The following is a 20,263-nucleotide window of genomic DNA, read 5'->3' on the forward strand; positions in this document are numbered from 1 at the left end:
GTTAAAGAAAAAATAAGTAATAAAAAAATTATAACTGGTTGACAAACTATTGACTGTAATGATGACATATGTTTTAACTCCCTTTAAAGAAGTATAATAACAAAGCGTGCAGGTAGCCATCAGTTGTGGATATTAGACAGAAAAATCCACGACATTTTCAGCTTTAATCAATGGAAGTTGTAGCACATTATATTATGTAACGTCAGTACAAAGCAGGTTAGCGTTTTGTTAGAGCTGATATTCTTGCAGGATTATCAAAAGAAATACTAAGTCAACGATGGCATATGAGTCAAGGAGTGAGTAAAAAATTACCTAAATATGCTTCCTATGATCTTAATTGATTTCAAAATTTGGGCTTGTATTATTCTGAGACTGAAAAACATCTGGGGTAGTGTGTGTGCACTTCCAAAGAGGTTATTTGAAAGATAAATCAGTGATTAGAATTCAGTTTCGAAGAATTAATTTCATATACATTTGAGCAGTACCTCACTTAAGTATTCCACACACATGTATTGAATTTAAAAAATCAAGAATCATATTTATCTTACTAGGTAATGAAGAATCTTCATGTTGTCTAGAAGTTGTGCTATCTACAAAACCAGTGGCCAGTGTTTCCCCAGTATTTGGACCACTAATACTGCTGCCACAGTTTGTGACAGGCTGCTGTTGATTTGCCTCAGCTTCCAGCTTCACCACAACTGGTCTTTGTTGAGAGTGTGCAAGCACTGACGATGGAGATATACATTTACCACTGCCACCAACACCCCCACTCCCTCCACCTCCATTGCCGCCATCACCACTACCACCATTATTACCACCACCTTGCATTCAAAATATATTTATTGATTAATTAATTTTATTCTAAATCCTAATTCGAGATTCAAATTATTTAAAACTGGCATTCTGGAAACCATATATCTACCAAATACTAGGTCTGGCAATAAAGTTTATGAACCAAGATCCCATACCCAGCATCTCTATAAGTTATTATTTAGTCATCTATAAGTATAAGCCATTTAGTCACTGAATTTTTTACATTCCTAAAAACAATACTGGAATTAATTTTGAGGATTGGCTTATTTAGCTGCTATGTTTCTATTCTGGATGTCATTGATATGCTTCTTTTAGATAATTTTCAAATAAAACTTGTAAAAAATATAAAAAGTATTGAATCCAGGGTACAGCATGAGCAAAGACTGGAATTCGCATACTGTCATCAAAAACTTTAGGTTACTAATACATGTTTTCTTTCACACAACTTCTTCAACATTTCTGAATAGTAGGTCTGTTGTTTTCCAGTATGTGTGTAATTCACTATATTGGGTAGCATGGAACAATTCACTGTTTTTATCAGTCTCAACTATTGACAGTTAAACAGGCCTTCCATCCACCAATCTTTTCTCAGACCTAAGAAATCCATTTGAACCAAGTGTAAATCAAAATTTTTCCATTTATTGCCATCAAAAACCATTACCAACATTTCACAAATTTCATCATTAATTTTATATAATATTTTTTGTCATGAGTATACACTGTCACACACATCTACTTATCAAAAAAAAGTAAAAAAGCAACTGATATATAATGGCTGCTGCAGGAAGGCAACATAATACTGCCACAGATAAAAAATCAATACCTGTTAAGTACTTGTGTGAACACTGCATGCTAAGTTAATAAAACATTACTGTCAGACCCAGTAGCAAAATAAGATAAGTGCTGATTGCATAAAATTGAACTATAACTCTCAAAGGAAGTAATACCATACCTCTCTAATTATACATCTGCTAACAATGTAATTGTTAAACTCTTTAATAATTGTGTTAGAATATTTTCTACAGCTACAGAGAGAGAAGTCCATACATGCAGACTGGGTATCTACCCAGGTACTACAATGTAAGACATATTGTGCAAATATGTACTGAAACATTGAGAGAAGGCCATTCACCAAGGCCTTCTTATGATCTTTATTATCTTACAGATAACCAGTGCATAAATATACTGTTATAATGTTTTATATAATCAAAATCTTTAAATTATCTCATAAATGAATGTTTCAAGCATTAGCCAGCTAATACACATAATGCTTTTTATTATATTTTTTGTTTTTTTTTCAAAATTATACTCGTGGAACATAATTACATTCTTATCAATTTCTGACCGTAAATGTGGTTTCTGCACTTTTAATGAATTAAAAATAAAAATAAAAAATTGAAAACAATGTAATGCAATAAAATTGCATACAGTGGTTCATGCCATATCCATACTTAAAAGTGGCTCAATGATGACAGAAATAAGTTCTAATTTTGCTATGAATATAGTAGAGAAAAATTGTTTTCTTTTTCTGTAATTTACCATTAATTGTATAGTAAAAATATTCACCATATTTTTTAATTCCCAGAACTAAAAATGGGTAAAAAGAGCAAATAATTTAATATTACACTACTTTGTTACAGAAATACTATTTTCCATCAAAACTATTTTAGTTTTCATCAACAATAAATTCTAAACAAAGATAGGTCTTAAATACATTATTTAATGTGTAACAAAAGAGATAAGATATGCAACTAAGTTAAGAATCTAAAATAATAAAACAATTTTACAGATTACATAAAAGAACTAATGAGAAAAAAATATAGTTAAACACTGTTTAGCAGTAGATGTTTTGTCTGTCAATGAACATATCTGTAAATACCTAAGAAGCTTCCTTCACTTGAAGTAGTGAACTAAATTATTAAAATAATTTAATGGGCTTGATTCCTGGCTAGGGATAGACTTTCTTCATAACGTTAGCAAGGGGCTACTTGTTAATGCAAATTTCTACATTTATTATGGTCTAGCAACAATGAAATTGCATTTGAAAAAGGATACTAGGTACAATGCAACTCAGAGTGGTCACTGAATGATCATTCTGTATGGAAAATAAGCTACGTGCATCTAATTTTAAGAAGCAAATAAAAATTTAATAAAATTTGATGTCTATCATAGTATCTTTTACAACAAATATAATTTAATGTATGATTACAACTCTGCAAAGTTAGAAAATAAAATTGTTTGTGATCATTCAATAAAATCTTTAATTGCTCCAATAAAAATAACATACAATATATTATATATATATATATATATATATAGCTGTGTTTCAAGGAGCAAATATAATACATAATAGTAAATCTATCACACAATATAGCACAGTACATTGACAGTAGGACTTTGTCCCTCTCTAGACTCCCTAGAGACATTTTGTCTCTAGGGAGTTTTTCTGGACAGCTCAGGAGCAATTTTGTCCTTGGCAGACTGCATTTAATATTAGTTTATAATAAGCTGAACCTCTGTCTCATAAACTGCTTTCATATGAAAATACATTTATAAAGAAAAATGATGTTTAAAAAAAAGACAAACATTTGGCAGATCCTGAACATATAAACTATATTCCCTTACAATCTGATGGTTTCACAATGTCTCAAAAAGAAGTCTCTTGGAAAATTAAATTAATAAAATCCAAAAGAAATAAAGAAAAAGACTGAAACCATGAGTAATAAACCAGATCTACAGATAAGTCACACGAGTTAAACATTTCTGTCTATATAAACAAAAACTAGACATTCATGTAAAAAAAATCATTAGAATATTTCTGATTTAACTAATTTATAGATCTCAAAACTGAAATAAACTTTTGGTATATATTTCCTTTCTTGCTAAAAAATATCTTTCTAAACAACAAAAAGTCTAGAATCTAATAACATTGACTAATTCTAACATAAACCATTTACCTATTAATGGTGTTATTTGCATAATATTTTAAATCCATTTTATACAAAGCAACCCAACATAGATATTTAGCATACATGTATGTATAAAAGCACAGCTAGCTATAAAAGGACATAACATAATTATTACTTTTTATTTTGTAAAATAATACTGAATTTTTCTACCTGTTGTGACAACACTTGTCATAATCTGACCAGTGTCAGATGCTATCTGGTCTATGCTGGGTCGTGGATCGTAGGTTGTTGTACTATCAACATAGTCAGCACTGATGTCATACTGCATAGCAGGAGTGACTTGTGAGCTGTAGTAAGTGCTGCTGTTGTAACTCCCTAAATCATTGCTGTATGAATACCTATAAAAATGCAAAGACAAATTTATATAAAAGTGATATAAAAATTGTTTTCTATAATTACCTTCTATCCATTTAGCAACAGGGAAATAGATGAATGAAGAACAATATCAAAATAAATAAATGCATAATATAATAAGAACTGATATCCATAAATGTAATCATTTCAAGAAAAATCAAATTGGTTGTTACGGTCTAGAGGTCGAATTAAATAAGACTTCAATTATATACTTATTTGGTCCATTGTAACTATATAAATATTTTATATTGTGACTATTTCAACAGATTTAAAACAAAAGTTATAGATTGCCATGTTTGTAACATCACCTTAATATAAAGCATAGCTGTATTAAAAAACTTCTCAGTTTTTAAAAGAAATGCTATGTCACGGATTTTAAAATTAAAATTTTAAAAAGATTAATCATTCATTATATATGGTTCAACAAAAGGCAATCCTTCTATCCAACATATTTTCTAATACTTCTGAGATAAGTTATTATACTTCTTGTCATTATCACTACTCATAGGGCACTTGAAATAAATATTGCTTTCAATAAGTTTCTTGTTTATTCAGAGTAGTGCATTAATAAATACTATATAAAACATTACAACAAAATAGAAAATTAAGAGAACATAAATAAATAACAGATATAATTTACCATTTTTTTCTGATAATAAATTACAAAAAGAATATAGTAATAAAATAAAAAAGGAAGAAAAAATAAAAAGTATTTATTCAAAATTGTATTATATTAACAATTTGTGATACTTACGTATTAACGCCACCGCAGCTACAACTTTATTTAAAAACAAAGTAGTCAATCGGATTTCGGTGGAAAGTGAACAGTCTCTTTATTAATTATAATAAATGGTTATTTATATTTATTTATTTTATAAATATAATTTAACCAAACTTAACTTAACGCTCGCTAACCTTGACTATTTAACACTGTAATTTTTTGAGTATTTATTTAATAAATTCAGTAATTATTGGAATTATTTATTATTTAAATAATCAAAACACTCCTGTTAATTAGTCAAGGTTAGCGAGCAAAGCGAGCGTAGGTTAAGTTTTGTTAAATTATATTTATAAAATAAATAAATATAAATAACCATTTATTATAATTAATAAAGAGACTGTTCACTTTCCACCGAAATCCGATTATGAATAATAGAATATATTTAAACTTCATTAAAAAAATACAAAAAGGTTTTGTCAACTCATGTTGACTCTTGGCTTGCTTCAGAAGAGTCCTGTTTCATGTTTTTCATTCAATATTTGTGAACATTTCCATTCAGGCAATCAGATATTCTTATTCTAAATATCAGTATTACTTATGTATCTTTACCTAATTATTTCACATTAACATTTAAAAAAAATATTTTCATTGTAAAAGATCTGATATATCTCTGTGTCAAGTGTTTTATAAGAATCTTCTTTGTTACATGCCATGACTCTTTTGCAGGGTAAACAAAGAAATTTGTTTATACCATCCATGAAATGGTATGTAAAAGAAATTCCTTGAAGGAAAATAATAATTTAATTAATATAACAATACTAAAATAATTTTTTATTTTTATAATTTTCTAAGCTGCTTAAATACTTTAATTACATCCATCTTGTGTTTTTTTGTATCAAATTATATATTTCAGAAACAAGTTATTGTCATCAGGTGCGATTATATTAGTTCATTAATATGGAGTTTGGTGGTAAAAGTAATTATTAAAAAAAACACATATTTAAACACAACACCAAATATACTTAATTCATGCTTGTATAACTAGATGACAGCAGACTTCAGAATCTAACATTTTTTGTGGTGGTTGCTTGTTGATCTGACTAACAATTGAGACAACTACTGTAGATTTGGGCTAACAACTCAAGAATAATGCAGCTGCAGCTGCAGCTCCAGCTCTCAATTTGTACAATCATGTATTTTTTGTAGCACATGTATTAGATGTATTTTAATATTTATTAAATGTATAAAGGCACTTATTCAAATTTTTTAATGTTTAATCATTGTCAAAGTTGATGAAAATTCTTATTTTTAATTTTGTCAAAATTGAATGAAAATTAGTGTAATGTAAAAGAATTGCCATAATAATAAAAATAGTACTGACAATGGATCTGGGTGGGATGGTAATACTGCATCTCTTACAATCTGGAGGTTCCACAACATTTTTTGTAATGCCACAAGGAGTGCATGCAGAGAAATTGAACAGCATAAAGAAACGCAAACGTCAATGACCAAGGCCATATTTAATGAACTGATTCCCACAGATTAGTGAAGTTAAAAATACTGGGTGCAGTTCATGACGTACTGGTGGCATTTTTTTGTGGTTAATGATCATAGCATTCGATGCTACTTTAAAATATTAACGAAAAAGAAAAATGATACGGTGCAAAATTAACAAGGAATTAGATATAAAATTAGATGCTTATTGTTACTTTATGAAAAATATTAGTTCATGAAAGAGTAAACATTTACAAAAACAGGCTAAACAAATGTAACTTTTAAACTTAAATCATAATTTATTATGATAAAATCAGAACAATGAATGAGATTTTAATATAATCTTCAACCGAGATTCAAAGTAAGTATATATAAGCTCTACCATCAACTATAACCATGTGTTATTTTTCTTGGTGTAATAAATATGTCATACCATTAAATGTGGTACAAAAAAACTGACAGTGATTCTTCATTAAAAAAAAAAAAACATTGTTAATTTTGTTTCAATTTCCTAGTTATGTGAATTTTATAATTATCCAGAAGTATCCTGAATATTTGTTACTGTTTTTTTTTAGCTGGTACGTAGGAGTAGCTACATCCCTTGTTCATTTAAAAATGGTATAAATGCATTATATCCTAGGATTATTGGAGGACTATTTGTTTTTGTTTGGAACGCAGCAATACAATATGGGTGAGAAACTGGAAAAAATATTACGATTTACTTAGGAGTTCTAGCTCAAATTCCAATATGGTGACAAAAACTAAACTAAAGTGTTAATATCACACCTTTCAATTTACACGCACGTGCGCGCACGCACACACACACACACACACACACACACACACACACACACACACACACACACACACACACACACACACACACACACACACACACACACACACACACACACACACACACACACACTCATTTTAAATTCAAATAATTCATTTACATATTGACCACTTAATTAATGCAATTCAATATTAAACAAAATAAAAACCAGCAAAACATAGTAAATAGAAAAGTTAAATTTACCAGATTAATTCCAAGAATCGATTTTTGTTAGATACTGCATCTTCAGTTATAATTAAATTCTATAATTACATTAAAACATATTTGTTTATAAATTTGATTAATTTCTCAAAATTGTTTTCTTTTTGATAATTTTAAATTAAACATGAATGAATATGTAAATTCTGCTGTCCAGTACTGGAATGTATTTTGGTGGTTTATATTTCATTTAATATATATAATAAATTAGTTTTTTTGAAATGCCCATGTAATACTGAACAATTTTATTTAAAATTTTCTAATAACGTAACAGTGTAATTTAATTTAATGAACTATCAATATTTACCCAGCACTGTTGTAAGTGTGCAGTTGGTCAGATGAAGATGGTGTCTGTGTCTGATCAAACACAGAGCTGTCAGGAGCTGTCTCATTCTGTGCCCGCAATTGAGCTCTGTGATATCTAACCTCATCCTCAACCTTTTCCCTCTGTTTCTTGGACATCCGCCCAAATTTTACAGCTGAAAGATAAAGAAAAGAAAAATTAAACAGTGATTAAATTTGCAAAAAAAACATTAAATTTTATTAATAAAAGACTTTTACAAACAAAAAATAAAAATATAATAAAATTAAAATATTTCATTGGTTAAAATCAGATTGCATATTAGAAGTTAAACAGTATGATTTATTATAGATGTTGAATGTTACCTAATAAGAAAATATATTTTATACGTCAAAAAATTAATAATATTTCTTTTTGTTACAGTTACCATAGGTACAACTAAGGAACAAAAAGGTTGATGGTAAAGCTAAAGGTAAAATTAAATTTACTGTGTTGGTAAATTCCACATTGTTTAAGTGTATTGAGATATCATGATTTATATGTAATTATTATGTAAGTTTCTATATATATATATATATATATATATATATATATATATATATATTACAGAGTGGCACATGAAATAATCCAACATTTGTTTTGGCAATAATTGTTTAGGTTAATAATTAATTAATAATGTGTTTTATGTTGGCAGAAATGACAGCAGTTCATGAATATTAGTTTCTTCCACTGATCTCTGTATAACTGGATAGGGGATCCCATATATTGGAATTGGTAAAATTTGAAGCATAAACTAACGCCAATAAATGAGTGGTAGAACTAAATAAAATGAAACTGCGCATGCACAGAGGTAAGTGTAAGAATAGGGATAAACTTGAGTAAAATAAACTTCCCTACCATCATTAGTATTGTCGCGCTAGCGTACAATGGTTTTATTTAGTTCACAGCATCTCATTTTGCGGCGATGGAGTATGCTTCAATACTGAACACTTAGTTGTATTTTACGCCATAAGAATCTCCTATCCAGTTATATAGAGATAGATGGTTTCTTCTTTTTCCGAGCGCACTGTTGGTGTATCGTTCCAAGATGGCTGACAAAGGTAGACTGATTGTTGAACAGTGCGCAAAGATTGTTGTTTTTTAATGAAACGAGAAGTATGGTGTTTACAGAAAAACAGTTTCATTCACATTTCAAACTCAGTGGTCGGCCTTGTTTTAAAACAATAGATAGACTTTATGAAAAATTTGACAGTGATGGTTCAGTATTTGAGAGTAAGTGCAAACAGTTTGTCAATGTTCATTCTCCACAGAATGTTGAAGCAGTCAGAGCAGCATTGTTGAGAAGCCCGAGCAAATCAACAAGAAAAGCAACAGTACAACTTGGGATTTCTTGGTGATCTCTGCAGCAAATTTCAAAAACTTATTTACATTTGGATTCATACAAAATAACAGTGTTGCCTAAATTAATGGTTTTCAGCAAACATCAAAGAATGGCATTCACTGAATGGACTGTGAACCAAGACGTATTGTTGAATAATGTTTGGTCTTCAGATGAGGCGCATTTCCACTTACACAAAGTTGTTAATAAACAAAATGTGCATTTTTGGGTTTCTGAAAATCCACAGGTGCTTCATGAAAAGGTTAATTTCTTTGAACCCTGTTTATATCAGGTAATTTGTAAGAATTTATATTGTAGTTGTGTTTATGGGTTATATTGTTTGGGATGATATGCATTTAATCTGTCAGATGCAATAAACTGCAGTCACTGCAGTTTAGCTTATTATTGGAAACTAAAAAAACTGCACACTGACACACAGCAACTCGTAAGTATATAAACTGCAATCATTACAGTTTATTTTATATATTTCTGCGCTGTTGTATCTCAGTGTGAATTTTTTTAGTTTCCTATGTATTTCTTTACATTCTGTTTGGTGTTTTGAAAAGAAAAATGTAACTTCCTTTCCTGAATGTTTTGGAAGCTTTGTATGACTGACTGTTGGTTGATGTACAATGATGTTAATTATTTCTTGACACTGGGTGTATTTTTGATTTAATTCTGTATTTTATGAAGTATATTGCTTACAAGTGTGGGTGAGTAAACATTAACTTATCTCATACGTCTTATCATACTGAGCTTTCAGTTTAAATGTCAGCTGACAGAAACAAGTATATTAAGTTATGAGATTTGCAAAATGCTACAGACCTTTATGCTCCATGGGCTAAATTTGTTATGGACAACTGTGTTAGTTGTACTGAATTTTCTATACGTTTTAAAAATGTCTTGTAGTCTGTTTCTGATAAGGTTGATTCAAGGAAGTTAAGAGATATTTTGTGCACATATTTTCCAGTAAAATGTAAATTAGGGTATAATTTGTTGATGAATTACACATAACAAGTATGTGGCACTATTATGAGGAATTTAGGATGATGTGTAATCATCATAGGTATGCCAATATAAACTCTTTTTGTAAGTTTCTCATGCTGTATTGAACAAGTGTCTTTGGAGGTTATATTACTAAATGAAAAGGCATTTGACAGAGTTAGATGGGATAAATTACTGCTAATTTTGGAAAATAAGGGAGCTGAATCGAAAGAGAGGCACTTAATAAAAGAGCTATATACTATAACCAGATAATAAAAGTGAGGATAGGAGGTGAAAGACAGGAAGAATCGGGATTGGAAGGGGATTGAGGCAGGGATGCTGCATGTCACCAACATAGTTTAGTATATATCTGGAAGAAATAATTAAATGCTGTCTGAATGGGAAAAAATAAATAAAGATCCTTTTCAAAAGATGGACGTGACGCAGAATGATGAATGGCAGATGGTAAGACTGTGCAATAAATGAAGAAGTATTAAGGAGAATCAACGAAAACTGGAAAATGCTAAATGTTATTAAATATAGGAAAAGGAACTGGCTAGAACATTGTATGAGAAGGTCTTCATTAGTGGTTGCGATAGAAGGCTTGGTGAATAGAAGGAAAGGAAGAGGAAGGAAGAGATTTCAAATAATGGATGAGATTATGGAAAAGGGAAAATACATGCAAACAAAGAGGTTAGCAAAGGATAGATCAAGGTGGAGAACAGCAGCCATGAGAGGACCTGCCCTAATGGCTGAACACTAAGAATGAGTACTTTGTACTGAGTCACCAAATGATGGTATGAAAAAACCCTTGACGTCCTCAAAATAATGAAGAATGATTATCTAATTTAAATGTGTTGTCTAATCATATAAAAGAATATTTTCTGTAGCTCAACAACACACAAATCAAAATATATGTAAACAGGTAAATTATAAAATAGCCTTTCCATATTTCTTTTAATAATAAAGTCAGAGACAGTAGGGTATGTACTTTTATTAACTCTTTACTTTAGCCACTGATAAAAACATATCAAAGGAGTAATTAAAATGTCAGGACCAGCAAAATTAATTAGAAAACATTAAAAATGATATCTTCATCCACACTAATAACACTAGTCAACACAAAATCTGTATCTAACATGTTACACAACTTTTCTCACTGTAATTTGGGTGCTGATTTCAAATATGCTATTGAAAAATTGTGTTACCGCATAAAGTTTTATGTAAATTGTAAATTTGTAAAAATTTTTTATTACAAACTCATTCTGATCAACTACTGGTTACAATTAAGAATAGTTCTGTATTTTTACTCTTAAACAATATGCATACATGCTTAATAAAGAAAAAATAAATAAGCATATACACTGTATCATGAGAAGTAGACACATACAAAAATTTCTGTATAATGACATCATAGAGACATCTGTTGTTACCTACTACAGAGCTTAAAATCTTATTCAGTCTAGCTTCACTTATCAATACTGTGCATTGTGTTTCACGGAGTAATTAGTGTTTTGCTGTATTTTCATCAATTCTTTATAATACAAAAGTGATTTTTCTTGTTTTTATTTGCTACAACATAGCTTCTGCAAAAGTTTATGGATGTCCAAATCATCCAGACAATTTTTGTTATGTCTGTGGTAAATTTATCCCTAAATCTCAAATAAAAACTATTTCTGAATCGATAAAATCAGTTTAAAAATTTTATTTTGATTGTGCACTTGGGGATCAAGATAAAATCTGAGCGCCTCAAGTTATTTACATATCATGCTCAGTAACTGTAACTGAACGGTTGAAAGGGAAACAATGAGCCATGCCATTTACTATACTGATGGTTTGGCATGAACTTAAGGATCACTTCACCAACTGCTATTCTTGTTTGACAAATATATTTGGATTTTCATTTAGAAATAGAAAGTTCATAAAATATGCAGATGCTCAGCTCTAAAGCCGGTACAACACGGAGAGGAGTTAGCTGTTCCTGTACCACCATCTAATCCGATGTTGCTAGAAGAACAATCTGAAAATGAAGCAGATGATGTAGATAATGTTGAAGAATTTCTTCCTGTAACTGATGAAAAATCTGCTCATTTAATTCAACAACATGAACTTAATGATTTAGTTTGCTATTTAAAGTTATCAAAGCAACAAGCTGAACTTCTGTGGTTTAAACTGTACAAGTAGAATCTTTTAGCAGAAAAAAACAAAAGTTACTACCCTTAGAACACGAAATAAAACTCTTTCAACTTATTTTACTATGAAAAATTCATTGTGCAATTGTACTAATGTAGACAGCTTGATGAAAGAGCTTGGAATTCAGCATATTCCTGAAGAATGGTGTCTTTTTATTGGCTTTTCTAATGTTGGCATGAAAGCAGTTTTATTGTATAATGGTGACAAACAGCCATCCATTCCATTAGCTCATGCAGTTGACATGAAAGAAATATATGAAACTATGCTATCAGTATTATAAACAATAAAATAAAAAGAGCATATGTGGCAAGCTTGCAGTGATCTGAAAGTTGTTGCATTACTTTTTGGTTTACAAGATGGGTTTACGAAATACTGTTGTTTTCTTTGTCTTTGGAATAGTTGTGATACAAAAAGTCATTACAAAGTAAAAAACTGGCCAATGCAGCAGAATTTTCTGGCTGGTAAAAAAAAATGTAAAGCATTTGTCATTAACTGAGAGTGGTAAAATAATACTGCTGCCACTTGACATAAAATTCACTCATGAAAAATTTTGTAAAGAGCATTAGACAAAGATGGATCATGATTTAATTGAAAAATAAATTTTCCTAAATTTAGTGATGGCAAGCTCAAGGAGGGTGTATTTATTGATCTGCAAATTAAGAAACTGCTTAAGGATTCAACATTTGACGATAAACTTAGCAAATGTAAACTAGCTTCTCTGTGCAGCTAGCAAGTCTATGAAGGATTTCCATAGTCCTTCAGAGATGTTGGTGGTGGTTTTTTAGGCAACAGAAAATTTGAAAACTAAGTTTTTTTTGTTAATAAGCTGTTAGAAAACTATATGTTTAGGATGAGGATATTCATTAAAAGTTCATTTCCTACACTCCCACCTAGACTTTTTCCCAAAAATTTGGGTTTTTCAGCAATGAGCAAGGAGAGTGTTTCCATCAGGATACTCTAACCATGGAGCATCAGTACCAAGGAAGATGGGATCCTGGAATGATGGGTGACTATTGTTGCTTTGTGTTTAGAGAAACTGATCAAACATCGTACAAGCAAAAACATTTGTCAACATATTTTTAAAATTAAAAGTATGGCAATTCCAATGATTTAAACTTTTAAAAACTGTTATTTTAAAGGCATTTCCAATGATTTAGGCTTTTAGAAACTGTTGTTTTAAAATTGCATTAATTTATTTCAATTTATCTGTGTTTGAATAAATAAAAATTTAGCTGATGTAAGCTAATTTAAAATGAATACACAGTGATGTATTACATAAATTCTGATAAAAATTTTGAATTCAGCACCTTAAAATTAGTTAAAATCACCATGTATGTTTCCAGGTACAAAAAAAAACTTTTTTGTTGACTGGTGTAATTTTTAATTATTGCACAACAATTTTCTTTTCTTATTAGCAAAAAAAAAGGAAAAGAAAATTAATTATTTAGAGTTATTGTTAAATAAAAAGAGAAATACAAATGTCTAAATTATAATTTTAATGTAAGTGATAATGTGAATGTGTACATTTTAAAGTATAAAATTATCATTTTAACGTCTAAATTAATGTCTTAGTTACAATGTCTAAATTAAGAAGACAAGATGTATTTAGAAATGGCATCAAGTAATTTTTGGTAACTTTTTAATAAAATAATGCTGTGAAGGAAATGTAATCGTGAATAATAGGTTTACAGTATATATCGGCAAAGTAGGTTATCCATTATATTCCATTATTACTGTTTTAGTGTGTTAACTTCTTTATTACAAGAAATATTTGCCAATTTATTTCATTTGAAGGTAAGTGACAAATAATTTAATCATTTAACAGCAAAATACAATTATAATTCATTTGTATGAGTGACAAGCAAACTTGGTATCTTGGATATAAACAATCAGATGATGTTTTATAAACCCTAATACGTACAAATAATACACATCATAGATATTAAATTAAGTTAGAGTTATTAAAAATAAGATTTTAAATATTAGCCTCATATGGTTACTTGAATAGCCTTAATTGAAGCTACTCTTTTAAGCACATCATATATCCATTATCATATCTGGATGGAGAAAATAATATAATCTTCATTTGTTTGTAAAGTAAATGAATTCTTAGTTTATAAAAATAATTTATCAATACTGTTTCTGTTAAAATGGAATTTTTGCTAAACCAAGTAATTAGTATTAAAACAATATCCGACTCATTCTTTTACTTAAACATATCTTTCTTTATACTGGATTGTCTTTAGTAAAAACTGGTAAATATCTGAGGTATTTAAGGAAAGGTCAAATTAATATTATTATATTTGATTCTGTTTTATTTATCATGGGTTCAAAACATGTTTTATCCTGTGACAAGTGAAAAGGTACTTTCTGCATGGTAAACAGCAATGTGTTAAACAAAACTGGTTTCCCTTTCACTCTAAATCTGTCTTGACTGCATTCATATATTTGTATGTAACCTAAATCAGACTTGCTATTCTGAACATATGTTCAATGACTATAATTTTATATTTTGAGTTTCATTCATTCTCAAAACATAATGTTCTGTTTACATATTGGTAATCTTTGATTTATTACTTATTGAAATTTATCCTCTTTGGAACTCACAGGTTTACATTAAAGTCCTGGAATAAATAATCTTACTGTAAATAATCAACTGTTTGATTCAAATGCCTATAAATATAATTTAAAAAATAACAGTATAAATCAGAATAGTTTAGTAATATTATACTGGCTGTTATACATCACATATCAGTATATAGACCCAATCACTTAAAATCTATAAGGCAATGGATGATCAACAAACAGTTGTTATAGAAATCCAGTTTCAATGATGAAGGAATTAAGTAAAAGTGTCAGGTAGGATACTAACTATGACACTCCATTTTTTAATATTAATTATAAAATGAACCCTTATTTATAAAAATCTTTGCAAGTAAAGGATTATTTAGTTCAAAGCTGTGAACTTAACATGTAAGCCTCTTTTTGCTAAATGAATGATTACCTAGAAATTAACAATTAAAAAATTGACTTATGTCAATTACTATTTTAATTATTTATTAACTAGAATCTTAGTTAGGATAAAGTTGATCTCCTACTGCTCCTACACAACAAATCTATCTATATCTTTACTTCACTAGGTCTGAATATGCTGCTAAAACCCAACATCATAACTAAGAGAACATAACATGTTGGACATGAAACTTGAGTGGAGAACTGATAATGTTAAAATTTAACTGATAATATAGGTAGTTAGATTTTAATCAGATAACTTTCCAAAGAAATAAACTCTAAACCAGCCAACACAATCCAGAGAACCAAATATAGAGAATTTAATATGTACAAAAGATTGACTAGTATTAACAAAAGGTTGAGCTGCTGAATTGTTACACTAACTACTTAAACAAGAAAAACACTGCAGTTAGATTCAAATAACTGTAAAGTAATATTGTTAAAAAAGCAAAAATATTTATATTTAATTCTTGAATATAAAAGTCAAATTAAAAAAAAAGTATATTTCTCTTCAGTATTACATACACTATTTGTCTAGGGTAATGAACTTCAAGGAGGAAGCAAATCAACTGCTGAATTTGTTGATAAATTCATAATACTTGCCTTACTACATTACCATTTTAATTAACACAGTTTATTTATAAATTAATCTAAAATCACCTTAAAATGTACTTATTGGATAGAAAATTGTACGCCATATTAATTTTGTTCAATAAAAGTTTAATGTATATTTTACTGCTAAAGAGTTATTTTGAAATTTATAAAAAATCCGATTTTGTTAAAAAAAAGATAATTTTTTTGTTACAAAGATTTCTACAAAGGCGGTGAAATTTTATGAGTACATTCCTAATAAACCAAGAAGGATATGAGTATTAGTAATTATGAGTTTAATTAAATTTTTGATTTTTACCAGTATTCAGATAAATTTTTGGTTTGGACTCAAAAATTCGCCTTGCGAGAAACTTTTTGCCAGTACGATACTTTACTTAGATTTCGTGAATAAAATTTATCAAAAATATTGAATATATTTTCTCTGTAAGAATTTTTCAAATTTGCCAAACTGTTCAAAGCAGAGAAATCAGACAAATGGTGAATGTTGACAAATTCATAATACTTGACTGTGGAAATACCAAACAAGACACGTTACCTCTGAAATGTTGTGGTTTTATGAAAAAAATAAAAATAGTAATTTATTGTTCGTTAATCTACATCTATAATTAATAATTATTTAGCCTAAAATGTTCGCGTAACCTCAAACATTAATAGTAATTATTCAATGTTTGGTTTAGTATTCGGAAGACTGCTTTACAAACCGAATAATTCATATTGGAATCAATCAATGAAGTCTGAAGCTCATCAGCAAAAATAAGCCCGCCATTTCAATCATGGTAGTTACAGACTAACAGAATAGTGTACTAGTAACAGATTGTAGCGGTACAATCATTTCATTACTCTTGAGGATATTAAAAAATAGCATCTATTGAGAAATCTATTTTAAAAGGTTCATACAACATTTTTTTTCTATGCATACTTTAAGGAGCATTTATCAGATATTAATTATTTGAAGTGAATGTACCAGTGAAAAAGTTATATATTATTGTCCATTATTAATTGGGATTATGGCATATTAAACTTTTTTCAACAGGGTTTGTCCTTATGGTTTAATTTATTGCTGTGTAAAAGGCAAATCTTTATGGAAAATTGCTGTTTGGTAAAGGTAAATTATTGGAAAACTCGAACAATGTTATCACTTGGGTGATGTAATGCACTAATATTATCAACCAGCGTTATGGTGGGGGTACCTCTTCAAATAAATCTTACATTCTGTAAATGAACTTAATTAAATCATAATATTAGTTATTTCAACAGTCAGTTAAGATTTCCAATTTTAAATCTTTTCAAAAACATAAGTTATATGTCTTTGAAAAGATTACATACGCGTATCTGGGGGTCCACATACGTAAAGTTATAACTCAGGGGGTCCACAAGTAAAAAAAAGTTGGGAACATTTGCTCTAAACGATATTATAACTGTTGATGTCTTTAATTTGCCGCCAGGTAGCGTACAGTGTACGGTGTGGTCAACGCGATCAGCTGAGCAGGAAGAGGTAGCTGGATTTGTGCCTAGTAGAACAGTATGACGTCATGCCATGACGTAACCCTACGGCTGAGCCGAAAGTATTATGTGCCGCATCTTAACGGTTCCTAGTCCCTGCACGCAGTCCCTCGATCGTTCTACCTTTCCTGCGATTTTCATTCTGTTAAAAATAATAGACACCGCGCAACGCACTTGGATCCGTATATATGTTACTCTACATTATTATAATTCTAAAGGTATATTTAATTCATACAACGTCGTTTAAAGTATACGTAAAGTAAAATGTACGCTGAACTGTGACACGACTCCGGCCATTGTTTGTTGTTTATATTATCGTGCTGTAATTGGAAAGTCATCTGTTGCAAAAATGATACAATTCTGTACTCATACTTTACATAAAAATTTATTTAATCAATAAAAGTTGCAAATAAATAATCTTTATTTGTATCTATTCATGACTGGCTATAGGCTTTCGTCGTTTCGCTGTAAATTTTCCCCTAAAATTAGGCGTATTATATAAGTAAAATTTATAATCTAATAGTAAACGCTTAGCCGTTTAAAAATATCACATTTATACATATCATTTTTTAGGGATACTTTTTGTATTCAGTAAAAAGGTTCTCGGATCTGTTGCCACAATAAAAAATTATTGGCTATTATTATAATATCGTATAATATATATAAACTGCAAATATTATAATAATGAAAATCGATTTAAAAATCAATTTAAAAAAATGTTTACTTAAAAATAACTATTCATAAATTATACATATTATTATGAGCATACTTTATGAAAAATATGATTAATAAACCTATGCTATAAGGATTTATTAAGAAAAAAGGTCATAATCTTAAAAATATATTTAGAATTGTTTATATTCTGGATCCCATAAGGGGAAATGGTTTTCCATATCGTTACGAGGAAAGGAAACAAAACAGTGAAAGGCTTTTTAATTTTAGCACGGGTTATGTTCAGAGAGTAGGCTTTCCTGTGTTTGTACGTTAATTACATAATGTATAGCTATAGTGAAAGCCTACCTCAAGCTCATCTTAGAAATGCGGTTGTTAATGGTAGAGTTTTATCCTTTTCTCACGGTAATAGAATAAAGCTTTTCACTAAATATACAGAGAAAAATTAAATAGTTCGTTCGTCGATTCTAAAATTTTACTCAATGGTTACTTAATTAATATCGATTGTTTAATTTATGTTATTATTTGTTTAATTTCGTTTATGCCTAACGCAACTGCGAAATAAAATTATCACGAATGGCAGAGAGTTTTTATAGGTAATCCTATCTTCACAGCAGTTGTAATTATTATGCAATCTGAATGAGTAAGTAGTTCACAACCACCGCTTACGCTTTTATATAAACAAAGATGTAATTGTTGGACTGCGTGTAGGCGCAAAAAACACCAAGTTTATTCCAAGTATTATGATGGAAGCCATTACTCAAGTGCAAATATGCATCAAAACAGTTATACTTTATAAAATGGCAGTGAATAAAAGGGACCATTACAAAAAAAAAAAAAAAACGATTTCTAAAAGATGGTTTGTAACAGTATCTACTCTTCAGAAACAAATTAAAGTATTCAACAAATTTTTAACAATTATTTGCGTTTAAACTAAATGACTATAACGAGAAGGTTTTGAATTTTTCAATTCGTTTTTAAACTTTATATTATACAGTCGCATGATATCTTTTTCGGTTAGTTTAAAACCTAAATAAGTGATTCGTAAATAACGCTTCATTCATATTATTTTATTACGCTATTTTTATTTTTTTTTTTTTAATTGAAGCAAAACCTTTAAACTTATTTCGAATTTTTCTCTTGTAAAATATCCCCCAACGATAGAATATGCCCTATTAAGTGTCAAATAACTAATCTCTTCTTTCTCATTGTTATCACCCGATTCGGAAGTTTTTGTCCTACGATTTTCTAATTATTGGGCATTTTTTTTTACATACTAACTAATTGTAGTTCTATCGGGAATAATTATATTTACTGATATATAAATCTGATATATTTGTTTTGTTAAGAAAAAATATAAAAATGCTAATTAAGAAATGATGTATAGTATTTAAAAAAGAAAAAAAATATTGTACCAACGCGAATGAAGTGACGTCTGAAAAAAAAATAGTTTATTGCAGATTGTATTTTCTATTAACTTGTTTATTTTTTCCTAATAATCTGATTTTAATATTAATAAAATATTTTCTGATTTATATTAAATAAATATTTTTGATAAGGATTATATTTTTACTAATGGTTTGTTGGGGCAAAAATTTCGATGAAACAAATTCTACAAGTAAGTAGAAGAGGCTTTTTTAAGAAAAGTTTTTATCTAATAAGATATATTTAAATTAAACATTAGCTTATTGTTATATCATAAATATGTCTCTGAGCTGAATTTATTTAAAAAGATTTCTTACCCGACTGGATTACTGCAAAAACTGAAGTCGGATTTTAATTATACTGGATATTTTATTTGATCTTAAAATGAATATATGAGTTTATTACGAGATTCGATGGGGGAAGGAATTAATCTGCATAGTGAAAATATTTATTTTTTGTATTAGTTTCTTTCTTTTTCGTTTTACAGAAAAATACTACTGAAATAAAAATCGGATATATCTTAATATTTTCCAGATGTGTTATTCACTGAAGTCGTTTAATAATTACCTATAGTTATGGAGATGAGAGAGCCAAAATTAGCATTCCGAATGAAACTATAACAACGACAAAGTTGTTGCAATCGACAAGTTTCTTTGCAGTCGAAAAAAGCAATAACATAAGGTACGCGTAAAAATTAGTTAATCGAACCAAATTTTTCTCTCGCGTCACTTTGTTTACGGTATATAAATAAATTCGAATATTAGCTATCAAAAAAACT

The 20,263-nt window shown here is 29.1% G+C and overlaps 1 protein-coding gene across 1 annotated transcript in view; it reads right to left on the reverse strand.

The window, feature by feature from the left end:
- The window catches only part of Hr3 (nuclear hormone receptor 3 ROR-beta), a 136,259-nt gene that overhangs the window by 34,113 nt on the left and 81,883 nt on the right, over window positions 1-20,263 (reverse strand). Inside the window, exons 3-5 of the mRNA XM_075361678.1 lie at window positions 7,713-7,884; window positions 3,933-4,120; window positions 549-821 (exon numbers count right to left, since the gene is read on the reverse strand). Coding sequence (XP_075217793.1) covers window positions 549-821; window positions 3,933-4,120; window positions 7,713-7,884 — 633 coding nt within the window. The remainder of the gene's footprint in view (window positions 1-548; window positions 822-3,932; window positions 4,121-7,712; window positions 7,885-20,263) is intronic.

This window comes from Lycorma delicatula, chromosome 4, assembly GCF_047948215.1.
Source record: "Lycorma delicatula isolate Av1 chromosome 4, ASM4794821v1, whole genome shotgun sequence".
Classification (NCBI taxonomy): Eukaryota; Metazoa; Arthropoda; class Insecta; order Hemiptera; family Fulgoridae; genus Lycorma; species Lycorma delicatula.